The 13,678-nt window shown below is 48.7% G+C and overlaps 1 protein-coding gene across 7 annotated transcripts in view; it reads right to left on the bottom strand.

Moving 5' to 3' along the window:
• PSD2 (pleckstrin and Sec7 domain containing 2) overlaps positions 1 to 13,678 on the bottom strand; it is a 70,766-nt gene that overhangs the window by 18,856 nt on the left and 38,232 nt on the right. For 4 of the 7 annotated variants that reach the window (XM_065690691.1, XM_065690692.1, XM_065690695.1 and 1 more), the window contains 5 exons: positions 11,348 to 11,836; positions 9,758 to 9,952; positions 8,009 to 8,089; positions 7,351 to 7,463; positions 5,507 to 5,565 (listed from right to left, as the gene is read on the bottom strand). In XM_065690691.1, the coding sequence (XP_065546763.1) occupies positions 5,507 to 5,565; positions 7,351 to 7,463; positions 8,009 to 8,089; positions 9,758 to 9,952; positions 11,348 to 11,836 (937 nt within the window). Of the gene's footprint in view, positions 1 to 4,451; positions 5,093 to 5,118; positions 5,299 to 5,506; positions 5,566 to 7,350; positions 7,464 to 8,008; positions 8,090 to 9,757; positions 9,953 to 11,347; positions 11,837 to 13,678 lie in introns of those variants that run through there. The other 3 variants (XM_065690698.1, XM_065690696.1, XM_065690697.1) reach the window with 3 other exon arrangements.

The following is a 13,678-nucleotide window of genomic DNA, read 5'->3' as shown; positions in this document are numbered from 1 at the left end:
GCAGGAGGGCAGAGTGCACAGCACAGGTCTTTTTGCCTGCAGAGATCCTTCTGCAGTGAGCCAGCAACAAATGCAGAGGCCAACACATTTTAGGGAAGAGTGGATACAGCGAGATAGAGTGGCACAAGTTACCAGCCTCGAGGCCCTTTCTTGCATTTCTCACACACTGCATCCAGGGTATATATTAATCCTAAGGGATGGCTTCTTTTTTTAGCCTGTGATCTGTCTCATTCTCTTGCACAAGAAGATCTCTGAGTTCAAACTGAGGCAGCAGCCACACTGTGAAGAAGTGGCTAATTGGTGAGCAATTGAGAAGGATGAAAACACACCCTTTGTCTGACAACCAGAAGAGGTGATGAAAAAGCTCCAGCAAGGATGCTAATACTGTGAATCAGCTTGTTGGACAAGGCTGTCAAACACCACAGAGTCAGGGGTAGGATTCAGGCTGGCTGTCAGTAGGATTGATAACAGGATGCTGGGGTGGCTCAGATGAAGTGCAACTTCAAGTCAACAATATCTTAATACTTCAGCTCTCTGCTCTGAGAAATGGGCTGCAGCCGGTCATGCAAATACAAAGCCCTGCAAATGCCTCCAAATCGACACCAGCTGAATGGAGAAAACAAAGAACCACTCCAGCACACACTGCAGCTTCACCTGACCAACACTTGCAATGAAACAGTTCTGTGATCATGAGTGATTCAGGAACCAGGCACTGCCTGAGCTTTCGCTCAGTATTTAGCAAGTACGGGGAAACCCAGGAACAACTCTGGAAAAGGGCACTCTAAGGGCAGAGGAGGATGCCTTGTTTGACCGTTGGTTTTCTTGCTGATTCAGCAACATCATCACATGTGGACATAACCTTCGGGGGAATGCATCAGCACACCTTAAAGCTCAGAGTTCAGATGTCTCTGTCCCCTGCTGAAATGGGACCTCTGGGTAGGGAGATGCACCTTCATTTATGGCCAGCCACACAGATAAAGATACTTTGCTTATTTTCTGGTGCATCAGTCACTTACCAGCAATAGAAAAAGCCGGTGAGGCTGCTTCACAGCCACACAGAGCTGCTATTCCTGGTATGTCCCCCCTGGCAGAAAAGAACTTCATCCCATCTTGCTCCAGGCCATACAGCAAAGCATGAGAAATCACTATCAGACAATCAGCAGGCACCATGGTGTGCTTGGATGGAAAGCAAATGAGTGAGCAGTGGATTAAATAGATGAGAAGGAATAGATAGTTAGATAAATGGGCAGGCAGAGTAGGGGAATGGATGGACAGATGTGAATGTACACAGAGAGTATATGAGAATGAAGAGATGCAGAGATAAAGTGTATGACAGCAGTTAGAGTGCATTAGAATAAATTAGGAAGGATAAGATTGACCTGATGGTGGATAGAGAGGGCTGATCCTGCCATCCCATTATTTCAACCCAGTGTAACTCCCCTGTTTACATTTCCTGGGGTCCTTGCATCCTCTGAGCCTCAGAAGCTGCACTGACTCACCCAAAATGGTTGCAGATCATCCCCTGAAGTGTGCAGGATGGCCCTGTCCACCTCCAGAAGACTCTGGGCAGTAGGCTGGCATTCCTTGGCTCTTGCCAAGTCCCAACATTAGGAGGCTGGGCAATTGAGTACGGAGCTGGGTGCTCAGTGGGAAAAGCAGGTACCATGTGAAAGCCCAAGGAGGAGTGCTCCTGGGGCCCAGAGCCTGTGAAGGGTGGCTATCTGGGGTGCTCTCCCCAGCATCCCCTCTGTGAGGTGTTGAACCACTTGAGCTTTTTGACTGGAGGCCCCAGGCATCAAACAGCTCAGCTGCAAAGTGCACATCTCCTCTGAGCTCCCCAGCATGAGCATCTTGCCCCTAGGAAGCCCTGCTGTTACCCAGGTTCTTCTGGTCTCTCCCAGATAGTAATCTTCAGGAGAAAATACCCTACAACTACATTTATGCATCAGCATGAAATGATAGTCACTGGCGTGACTGGACCAAGGGATCTGGTAGTAGATGCAGGAAAGGAACTACCCAGCTGCAGGGAACAATACCTGCAAACTTGGGGTACCAATGGCCCCTCGTTCAGGCAAAGCTGCTGTGGGCAGACTGCTGTCGCCCTGCAGAATATGCAAGCCATTGCTTGCATCTCAAGACTCTTCAGCTGTCCAAATGCTATTTACGCAGCAGTGCTAACACCAAACCATATGCTTGGCTTAAGGACAATATGAGAGGGTTTGTAAGATTAATAGGAATGGACATGTAGAGTTAGGAGCTGTCAGGGATCCCAGCTCAGGCTTTGTTTAGTGGCCATGAGAGCTGCTGGCCTGCTTTGGAACAAATGCTAAAGCTTGTCACATTACAAAGTGACTCCAGAAGCTGGGCTTTCTTGAAGTACCAAAACACAACCACAAGTGCTGGTGATGCCTTGGTGTTGATCTGTCAGTCCTCCCACGGCCAGCAGCTCTGAACAAGGAGGGGTAACACTGACAGCTGAAAAGGAACACCCCAGAGCTTTGTCTCCAAGGGGCAGAGATGGAGTAGAGGAGCACCTACTTTGCCGTAACATCTCCTGGAGCTCAAAGAGCATCAGCAGAGCAATGTACAGAGTTGCAATAACGTGGATTATACTACAAGGCTTGTAATGTTTGATGGCGACTGCTGGCTTTTAAACACCAACTCTGGGTGGTTCTATGAAAATGAAAATGTCATTTAAAGACAGGAAGTTTTCTGGACAGTTTGGACAGAGTTCGAGTATACCTGCTGTAGAAAATCAACAGTACTAAGGTAACACTCCAGTGTGGTCAGTATCATGTTTTAAAATATCATGTTTTAAAGCCAGTCTTACCACTTTTAAGTCTGGGCTCAGTATATATTGAATGCTGCTGGAATGGTGAACTAGTCCATTCTAAAGACACTGCTGTAGGGAACTGCCCCTTTACAGAAACAAATCAACCACCCTTTCCTAACCAAAGGAATTTCCCACTCCATGGCAATGCACACTAAAACAGACACACACACAATAGCAAATTAGGAAATCAAATAAATAGTGATGTACAATATCAGGACAGCATCTTTAACAAAAAGGGGTGAGAGATCAAGTGACACAATCCCAGGTACACTGCAGTTTATGGAGGTTTCTTTACAGAAGTTCATGTGATGCATATCAGCTGCTAATGGATTGCTAAGTAGTGAAGGACACTGCACAACCACTGAGGGATCCAGACAAACAAAAGTCTTTCTTTAACACAGAAAAAATAAGTCAAATGCCAGTGCTTTAAAGCAAAACACTAGAATGACTGCACTTACCACCTGGTAAAGGGTTAAAGAGCAGAAAGAGAGGTTCCAGGAGCAGAAGGAAGAAAACAAAAAAGGAGGAGAAGGAGAAGAAGAAATTAATATTATACATGAGGAAAAATAAAGAGAAGGTTTTTCACAGAAACACTCAGGCATTTCTACACCTGCTCAAAAGAAAGCTGCTTTTCCTTTGCCTAGACAGCATGAGATCATTTCTTCTTACCAGGGCTCTTAGCCAGCTTCTCAATGAAAAATAGAAACGGCAAGGGTTTAGAGGTTGACGGTTGGGGTATTTGGTTGTGGGGTTTTTTGTTGGTTTGTTGTTTTGGGTTTTTTTGACTTTTCAACGATTTCTGTCTTCCCAGAGACATATTTGGGATTTTTCAACTAAAAATCTAGACAAAATAAGATTATTTTGGAATCAAGTTGCATACTTTGCCTTCTGCCATAATGCTGCTTGCTGCAGCAAGTGCTTTGCTGAAATTATTTTCTCAGCTCCAACCATTCCTGATGAAGGATGAATGCTTTGTGAGACCTTCCCAGGATCCAGCCCCACCAATATCCCACCACATACAGAAGCAGTTTGCCTAGACACATCACTGGCAGCCATGTGGGTGGGAATGGACCCAGTGGCCAGTGTAACACTGGTCACAGGGTGTCAGGTCCCCAAAGGATGAGATCACAGCAGCTGTAGCCAGCTTGATGCAGGCCACAGTGCACATCTGGAAAAGATGCTCTTGCACAGACAAGTAATACCCTTCACTGACTGCTGCGTCAAAGCCCTGCCACTGTCATGAAGGCTGTGTCTGTGCTGTAATGATGGGGAGGGTCTCCCCAGTTGAATTGTCAGGATGGAACTGCTAGCCCTTGCATCATCACCATCAGAGGCAAAGAGCACTCCTGTAGTGTTCTCTTCTCACCCGCTACAGAAGACTCCTGTCAAAGGTGATTGTAAACCAGTATACAAAAAACGAGCTGGGCTATGACCTACTGCTCCTTCCTTATCTGGCAAAACCAGGGCAAGCCTCTGCAGACGCACAACCAGTTGTTACCAGCTGGAGGCAGAAGAGGACACAGATAATACAGCCTGGAAATCACAGGCTTATGGGGCAGAAAGACCGTGTGCGGGTTTCACATGCACAAGGTGCAAGAAAAAGACACGTGCACTCCACCCCATCCAATGCCATTCCTCCTCCAAGTTCACGTAACTTCTGGGGAGTCTGCGGCTCCAGGTCAGAGCTCCCAGAGGGGCTATGAAAGAAGGTACTTCTCAGTGACCTGAGACTTGATGAACCCCTCTCCCCTGGGAAGGAGCCCCCTGAGGCTCACAGTCTGCCTCCTGCAGTTAGCTTTGTGAACTTTCATTTCTCTTTTTCTGTTGTTCCCCATTAGTACTGTTATCGTTGGCATTATTTCTATTATCCCTATATTTCAGTATTTAAACTGCTCTTATCTCAACCTGAGAGGTTTACATTCTTCTAAGGGTACACAGTGTCCCAGTGCCATCCCCTTTGCCCAAGCACATCTTCCCCCTGCAGTTTTCTTCCAACTCTATTCTGTTATCTACACCCTGCTTGACATTTTAGGAAAGAAACAACCTGTGCACCTGAAAGAGCCTCTAAAAGGTGGCGAGAGATCTTCTGACAGCCTCTGCTGTCTAACCATACCTTAGGGCACTGAGCTCCGCTCATCCTGCCCTTTGTCCAGAGGCCTCTCTGATATGAAACTCTCCAGTGGCTGGCTGTTACGTCTTCGGGAAAATGAACAGTTGAGACTTACTTCATGTTTTGGGAGGAAAAGATCAAATTCAGACCTGTAAGAAGCCATTTTCTCCCTTGAAGTAGTTTCTGTGATGAGGGGGGGCTTCTGGTGTTTGCACTGCAAGAAACTGCAGCACAACCAGTGCTGCTGTTTTTGCCGGCCTCACGGGGACTGGTGGTGAACTGCTCTCCCTAAGAGCTCCTGGTACAGGGCTGATGCATGCAACAGGTCCTGGGAAGAAAGCTGCAATGCCTGTGCCTGTATAAGATAGCTGATATCAGCAGGAGATGTGCCTTTGGCTTAAGTGTGGAGTGACTGTCCCCATGTCTGGAGCTGGCATCCAAAACTCCCCATGTGGAGTTTGTCAGAGTATTGACAATACCTCAGTTCGCACAGCCTGCATAAGGGAACACACCTCTATACCAGGAAGGAAAACGGAGAGGAGGAATCTTCAAGCGCTACTTACATGGCCATGAAGGTCTGTGTTTAGCAGCATCAGGGCACAAGTCAGCGTATGAATCCCATCTGAAACACACAACAGTCAGATAACAAGGATTATTACCCCCCTTTCCATGCGATTTTGGCGTTTGCGGTCTCGACAGCCCACCCATTGCTAAACAAGGGTAACTGTTACATCTGGGGACCTTAAAGAATGTATCTCCTTCAACTGCATAAGACAGTTGTCAGTGCGCTCACACAGATGGGCTGCTCCACTGAACCAAGCCAGACATGACATGATGCTCCTGGCTTATTTCCCTTGTGCATGCTGCTCTGTGAATTGCTGCCCAAGGGTCAGGCTGTGACTTCCCCCCAGGTCCGGACGGGGAAGTTGCACTGGTTACTTCTTGCAGAGGTAGCTGTGCAGCCACAGAGAGCCAGCTATGGTCTGTTCCTGTCCAGGTCAGCCACCAAGCTCTAAACACTGCCAGCTAAAGGCAACAAACCACACAAACCCAGGATGAAGATAGCTGAGCACATGAGGTTCTCCCTTTCTTAGAAGGACCATGGTCTGAGGAAGAGTTTCTTATGGGAATATCATGTATTTCTCTATGAGGGCTTACAGTCCTGGGGAGATGGTGTGATGGACATTGCCCTTCAAGAGAAACACTCCCTCAGAAAGATTCTTCCTTCACCTTCACAAGGAGCAGCATTAGGCTTAGGACAAAATGCCTTCCCAGTGTGTATATTTTAGTCTCTGCGTATGGTTCTAGGCTGACATCTTCACCTGGCTTTACTGTATCACTTTGGTCAGGTACATCATGTCCCACATGGCCCCAAGGTGGAGTTGGTGTCCCAAACCCTGCTATTCTTTCACTCTTGCTTGGCTCACTTTCATTCACTTTTTCTCTCCATTCAGTGTCACAACGCAACCACATAGTTCCTCCATGTCTGGGATTCACCAGTACAGGAAAGCATTAATAATGTGCCCAAGACATCACTTTCTGGGAATGAAACCAGCCACCCCGCTCAGCTTCTGCCACTTTTGTTTGCAGCATCCCAACATTCAAGGCTGAAATGACCCTGTAGGCCCTGTAGTAGCCCTTTGGAGGGCTGTAGAACCTTCTCAGCTGCCTGATCACCTCCAGACAAAACTGTCCTGACTCTTCCATGTCTCCATGCCAACAGACCATCACAGCCAGAGGCGATTCTTTAGAAATCTGGATAATAACACAGTGGCTCAAACTTCTTGTTGCTAGAACATCCTTTGCAAGTTTAGGCTGGAGGTAACAAGGAACTGCTTCCCGAAGGAAGAACCTGCAATAGCTTTGTCAGGTTACCATGCATCTAGTGCCTGCTTTTGCAGTATCTGGTTAATGACATGAAGCAAAGGTTAATGGTCATAACAGCAGCAGCAGTAATGTGTTTCAGATCCACTTTTCCTTATTAGCAGTTTTGTGCTATTTGGAAGTGTAACATTTTCAAAACAGACCCCACTAGCAGCAGTGACATCTTCACTGAGGGCCACGCAATATGAAAGAGTTCTGAACCATTGCTGTGGTGTGGCTCCATCCCTGGCTTTGTAACTTATGGTACCCACATGGCAAAGCCTGCATTTTGCTTGACCAGTCACTGCCCTCCAAATACCCTGAAGGGTCAAATCCTGATCTGGCTCCCTTGGGGGGGTCTGTACAACACCCAGTGCCCCCAGTCCCTACCAGTGCAAGGAGCATCAGCAGGGAAGGATCAGCCTCACCTAACCAATGGGTGCTACTCAGGCCTGGCTGTGGATGCGTGGTTGCACACTCGGGCTGTGACAAATATGCACTGTGAGTACAATTGGCACTAGAGCCAAGGAAAGAAAAGGGCTACCTTCAGACGTGCTCTCCTCTGGGTTGCACTGGCAGTACCGCCGGGAGAAATGGATGAGCACACGCTCCCGCTCCTGTGTTTCTCCCATCAGTGGGAATGCTTTCAAGAATGTCCTGCAAAGAGAAAGGGATACTTAAAAATGTGATAGATCAATCTGCTGGGCAGCATCCATGCTAAGGCAGGAGATGGAAAGGGGGTCCTCAGAGCAGCTAGGAAGGCTTCTGTACTCCCCCCAGCCTGTGCACCCCTGGACCCTTGCAGGTACAATACAAAGGGTTTCTACGGAGCCAGCTCTGGGCTGTGTAGGGAAACACGCTGCCAGCTGAGATCTGACCCACCTCTGGCTTGATGGCACCAGGATGGGTTGTCCATCCCCAGGGAAGAAGTTGCTCCCACTTGCTCTGATTTTGTACGGGATGGGATTCCTGGGAAATCTGCTCTCCACCATGGGGAAGCAGGCTGTGGGCCCTCCTGTCGAAGCCCACTTTTGGTGGCAGTACCTTGTGCCAAATGTGACACCAAAGCAAAGATTAAATGACAACCTGGAGCTCCCCCAGTCCCTGCTCCTATCACACGGACAGCCTCCATGGCATCAGGAAGCCTGGAGGAGAAACCCACTGCGCTGCTCTGTCCACCCCAGCGCCAGAGACCAGCTCACCTGAGTGCTTTGTCAAGGGTCAGGCCAGTGAAGTCAAAGAAGCTGAGATACTCCTCTGCTACCAACTTGCTAAACTCGTTACTGCAATTAAAGAGGGAGCAGTCAGCCCTTTCATCAGGGAAGCAGACACTGTTTACAAGAGGAAGAGCAGACTGCTGCCACCCAGCCAGCCCAGCTCCCAGTGAGACACTGCAGATGTGATCCCGGACCCAGGGAGACTTTCTTCTAGTTTGAAATGCTGCTGAAGACCTCCAAAAGGCCCTGACATGCCCACAGCCTAGCACTGCAGCTGCTAGCCCGAGACAGCTCGCAGGGAGAGATGCCTGTACCCACTGCACCCCTCTGCCATGCTGCTGGCCAGGCAGTCTCCTCCCAAACCAGCCAGGAGAAGGAGGCCGTAAGGATGTGCTGCGCTAAGCGGGCACCTTCTCTCCTAACTAGTCCTATCCCACTGCTGGACATGTCCCTTCCTCCTATTGCAGTACTCCTGCTCTGCTCCCCACATCAGCTCCTATCTCACCCTCTCAACCCAGCACACTGCTCGCATGTCAGATGGATGCTGCTGGGAATGGAGCAGGAGAGCTCAGCTGAGATCCTGACCTTGCTCATCCCTGAATGCTTCTCCAGAAACCATTCCCCTGCCATGTTTTTGGGGGATACTTGGGGACATGTTGGCTTTAAAGCCAACTCAGGTAGTGGAAGTGCAAGAATAATCAAAGAATGCTGGCAGGAAATGGAAGATTATCTCACTATGCTCAGGCTTTGCCATATGCAATTTCTTTTCCTTCTCCCCACAAAATGAAAAGCATATTGCTAAGCATACTGTATAACATATAATATTGAAAATGTTATATAATATAATTATATGACAGTAAGCTGTGATGTCAAATTTGAAAGGAGAAGGTTAGACCTGAGGCAGCAGCAACCAGCAATGCACCTGATACAGGAACCACAGCAAAAGAGAACAGGAATGCTGCCAGTGATGCAAAGAGCCTCTAGAAGATCATTCATGGACTCTTTTTTTCCAGGACTAAGCTGGGAGTCACAGGTGCTCCTTGGTACCAAAAGCCTGGGTATTTGCTGGGGGATGCTTCTGTTCTGCTGATGTGGACAGGACTGAGGCATTTCAAAGACATAAAAAACCACCCCAGCAACACAGATTATATCTGATCTGGGAAAAGGATGATGGGGATTGGTGTCTTCACACCCACTGGCATCCTAAAATAATCTGTTACTGCTACACTCATTACTGTTACTCTGTCTTTTAGAAATCTGTGTAACTCTCCCACTTGCCCAGGCAAATCTACCAGCTTGGACCCCAGTGCGTACCTGGCTCTCCATCAAACCCTTCAGGCCACCTATAGACTGGGTCAGATGATGTTGGGATATAGACATGAAGAACCTCGTGACTGGCAGGGAACCCAGTGCAATCCAGGTCTGGATCCCAAACTCTTCAGCCTGGGGATTGCTTTAGGGGCAGTATTGCTGGGCCCTTTCCCAGTGCAGGAAGCTCTTGATTCTGGTGGATGGCAGCTTGTGGCATTTGATGCCCAATACACACAGGCAACTTGTAGGATTCAGATTGCCAGGGCGTTGTGCTTGGACCAGTTTCAACTGGAAGGATCTCCAACAGCCCCACCTCCATCCAACAAGCCCTTGTAACAACAGTTGCAAGTCCCTTCCTGCTTTGTCCCATCCTCCCAGGACGACCAATGTCCCCCAGACCCTCCCCACCACATCCCCACTTACTTCTTCCCGAGCTGGCGTGCCACATCGCAGCGCTTGAACCCTTCAAGGTTGTAAAGGCGCTTGGCCAGCCTCTTGGCAGCCTCGCTATCTGCCCTGCAGCCGTTGGCCAAGGTGTCCGTGCTGCCCTGGTCAAGCTGCTCCGTGCTGCCCAAGTCGGAGTCGGAGTCTGACAGTGCATCTTTCAAGCTGGCGTCGCTACACAGAAACAAGAAACAACTCAAGGAGCAGCAAAGTGACTTGAGGAAACCCACAGAAAAGAACACATTTTGAGTTCTTCTTGTCCTAACCAAAAAATAGGAAAGAACAAGAATACATCTGTGAATTTGGCATTGGACAAACCCTTTCACTGCAGGTCAAAGGAAACAGCACAATTTCATTTCAAATTTGTAGAAAATAATTGAAGGGAAGGCGACTTCTCCCTGAGAAATAAGGATGTAACCATTCAGAACAAGCATCCCCAACACCTTTTTAAGCTTCCTCTCTCTCTACTGGTATGGAAAGGGATATCAAGCTCTTTCAGAGCTCTGGACTTTCAGGGAATCTTAGGGATAGATGATATGCTTTCCAGTTCAGATTATTTGCTGAGGATAAGAAACTGCCCTTGTACAAATCATGCCACAGGCCTGGGACTGGCACCAGACCTGCTGTCAGTGGTGGACTGCTCCTCTTTGAGCTGCTTGTTGGTGTTGTGGCCAGATGTTCCCACAGAGAAAATACTGAGCAGCCCCACTGGCACCATGTAGATGGGGATGCATCCACGTATCTTCTTGCCCAAGGCCAGTTCTGGCACCTATTCACACGTTTTTGGGCAGTGTGACTCACTGAAGGCTGATAAGCTAGCTGGACATCCAGCTCCTGTTCTCTCATGACCTGCTTACTCATCACCAGACCTCCTCATGCAAGGAAGTGCCCTGCAGATAAGCTGCTGCCTCCCAGGGGTGAATGTTTAGGTCTGAGCTGGTCCAGAGAATGAAGTCTCTGCTGACACCACTGCCTGCAGAAGAACCTTTGGGAAGGCTTTTACAGGGGCACCCAGTCCTATGTGAAACCTTGAAGTGTCCCTGCCCTTCAGTGCACATCTGTGAGTGTGCCTGATTGCCTCCAACATGCCAAGCGCTTTTACAGATGTCAGGTAGCCCAGGCAGTGGTGTACCCAGAGGAGCCCCAGCTTTGCCTGCTGCAAGGACAGGATTTGTGAGCAGCCAGATGAATGGTGGCGAGTTCCAGAGCAAGCATCAACACCAAGTGCAGAGCCTTGGCTTTTCCTGGGCTTGCAGGGCTCCTACAGGACCCTGCAGCTCACTGCAGTTTGGGATCCTGGGTTTGAGAACAGTGAGGACTCAGACACAGGTCTGCTGGTGACTGCCTGGCCTAATGCCATGAGACCTTGGTCCCCAGCTGCAGCCCTAACTTACAGGTAGGAAAGGTTTTCCCATTGGCATTTGGCCTCCCTGCCATGACAGCACATGAAAGGAAGCACAAGGCAGAAAAAGGCAGCTCCATCTCTATCATGCCCTCTGCACCTTGCTCCTAGACTGAGACCCCATAAGACAAAGAAGCCTTGTCCAAGGTATTTCCAGCCTGTCTTACCTGATGGAGTTAATGATCTTGGTGGCATCTTCCTCTGACCCTTCCACGTGGAACCCGTTTGGGATACTCTTCAAGGACAATCGGCTTAGCACATTCTCTGACCTGCTGCTGGTGATTGAGTGCCTGAGAGGGCTCCCAAAATCCCCCTCCACTGGCTTTGCTGCTGCCTGCTCTTGCTTATCAGCAGCTGTGTGGTGATGAGCTTCTCTCTGCTGGGTGACCAGTTTCTGCTCCAGGAGCTCTGGGCTGTCCTTGACTCTTTGCTGGATCAATGGGGTGAGCGGGGCCTCAAAACTGACACAGCTGTCTGTCTCATCTGTGAGAGAGAGGACATCCAAAGAGTCCAAGCTGCTGTAGTATGTACCCTTCATAAGGTCAGACTCAACGATCTTCTCAAAGGTTGAGCTGAACCCATCCCTGATGTCTTTGAATTGAAAATGTTCCTTGTCATCCTCACTGCAGCTCAGCTTGGCATCTCCAGAAGCAAACCTGGACCAAAAGGGGAAAAGTAGAAAATACTGTCAAGGCAATTGCTTGCATTGTTCCACTTCAAAAGCATGAAGACCCTTAAGATCAAGGCCATTTCATCTAACTTCAAATGTGGGCAGCAAATATCCTTGATCCCTTTTATAGGAGAGAAAAAGCAGAAGCTTTTATGGAGCAATTCATATGCTGCAACTTAAGACTTTTTTCTTCAATAAGGCACTCTAGAAGTGCAAGGCACCCTACAAATACTTTTCTCTCCACTAGGAGATGTAAAAGGTGATGAACACACACCCAGGCAAGCGAGGTTCCATGTTGCTTCACAGCTAGCCTGTGGGATTCAGGCACAGCATTACAGCTATGAACCAAGTAAGCTAGGGGTATGCAAGAGACTAGGAGGGGACACAGCTGGTACAGCTGACCTGAACTGACCAAAGACATATTTCATGCTATATAATGTCATCCTCAGAAAAAAAGAGGAGAAAAATGGAGGAGGTGATGAGTGGTCTTTCAAAGGAGCCATTGCTCAGAGGCTGGCTGGGCATTGGTCTGCTGGGGGGAGATGTTGAGTGTTTGCTTTTGCATCACTTCCCCCCACCTTTCACTTATTAAACTGCTTTTATCTCAACCCACAAGTCTGCTCACTTTCCTCTTCTGATCCTCTCCCCAGCCAACAATGAGGAGTGATGAGCGAGTGGCTGGATAGGTGCTTAGTTGCTGGTTGGAGTCAACACATTGCACCTCCTCAGTGGCTGTCTCAGTTTAGAAACCCTGTGTCAGCACCATGGCTGTGCCCAGTGTCCCTGCTCATGAGCATGGTCTCACTTTGCAGCAGAACATGCTGCCCTGATGAATTCTGGGGGTGGATCAGGGATGAGCAGATTTCCTGTGCCACTGAACAAGATGCTGGACCTGTGCATGCCCAAGCCAGCTCCTGTTAGTAATGCTTCTCCTTGCATGCCATTTTCAAACCTAGCTCTACACCCACATGGGTAAAAACTTACATGAATCTGTAGACTCGTGTAATTCCTTGATTCCAGAAGCTCAGGGCTTAAGAAAACTGTCACCCAGTTCATCAGATCCGGCCATGCAGCAAGCCAGACATAAGCAGAAATGAGAGAGCAGCTCCAGCCCAAAGAGCCCTCATCCTCAGGACTGCCTCTCTTCACAAACCCACCCATCCATGCAGGGTGAACTGCAGTTCCTGGCCATGATGTTGTGTACGGAAAAGACTGGCTTTCACAAAGCATGTGGAACTTCACAAGTTTCATCCCCTTGTGACAGGAAGGGCTTTGCAGCCTCCATTACACCCAGCAGTGGGAATTTCAGACCTGCCTTGGCAGCTCATTGCAGTGCCAAACTTCTTACAACAGCCTCCATCTCCAGTGTATTTCCACCTCCCCTCCCCTACAGAAGGTCTACATCCTCCCCACTCCAGGGGAAAAACCCCTTTTTAGTGTCCCCAGGTCCTCCAAGACAGCCATCACACCACCCTTAACTGTCCATATCACAGCACTTGTACTCTTCAGACCTTTCATTATCTCTTGAACCCAAATTCGTACAGCAGGCAAAAATGTGGGAAAAGCTGCATAGGGCAGACTGCAGAGACCAGGGCAGGATCCATGGCCCTGAATGGGTCAGTGAGCACCAATAAGTCAGGCACATCACATCTCTCCTTGTGTGGTTCCAGAGAAGACAAAGAGACATTCTAGAGCTTTCACCAGTTCAGAACTACTTTTTGCATCTAATCCAAGCAAAGCCAGACTAAGGTGAAAGACAGTGAAAGACCTCGCTTGTGTGAATGAACCTGACATAGCCTCCCCACAGAGAAGTGTGCCTACTTATTAC

This window comes from Lathamus discolor, chromosome 10, assembly GCF_037157495.1.
Source record: "Lathamus discolor isolate bLatDis1 chromosome 10, bLatDis1.hap1, whole genome shotgun sequence".
In the NCBI taxonomy this organism is placed as follows: domain Eukaryota; kingdom Metazoa; phylum Chordata; class Aves; order Psittaciformes; family Psittacidae; genus Lathamus; species Lathamus discolor.
Note: the sequence above shows the minus strand (reverse complement) of the source record. Positions and strands in the feature narration are given on the sequence as shown.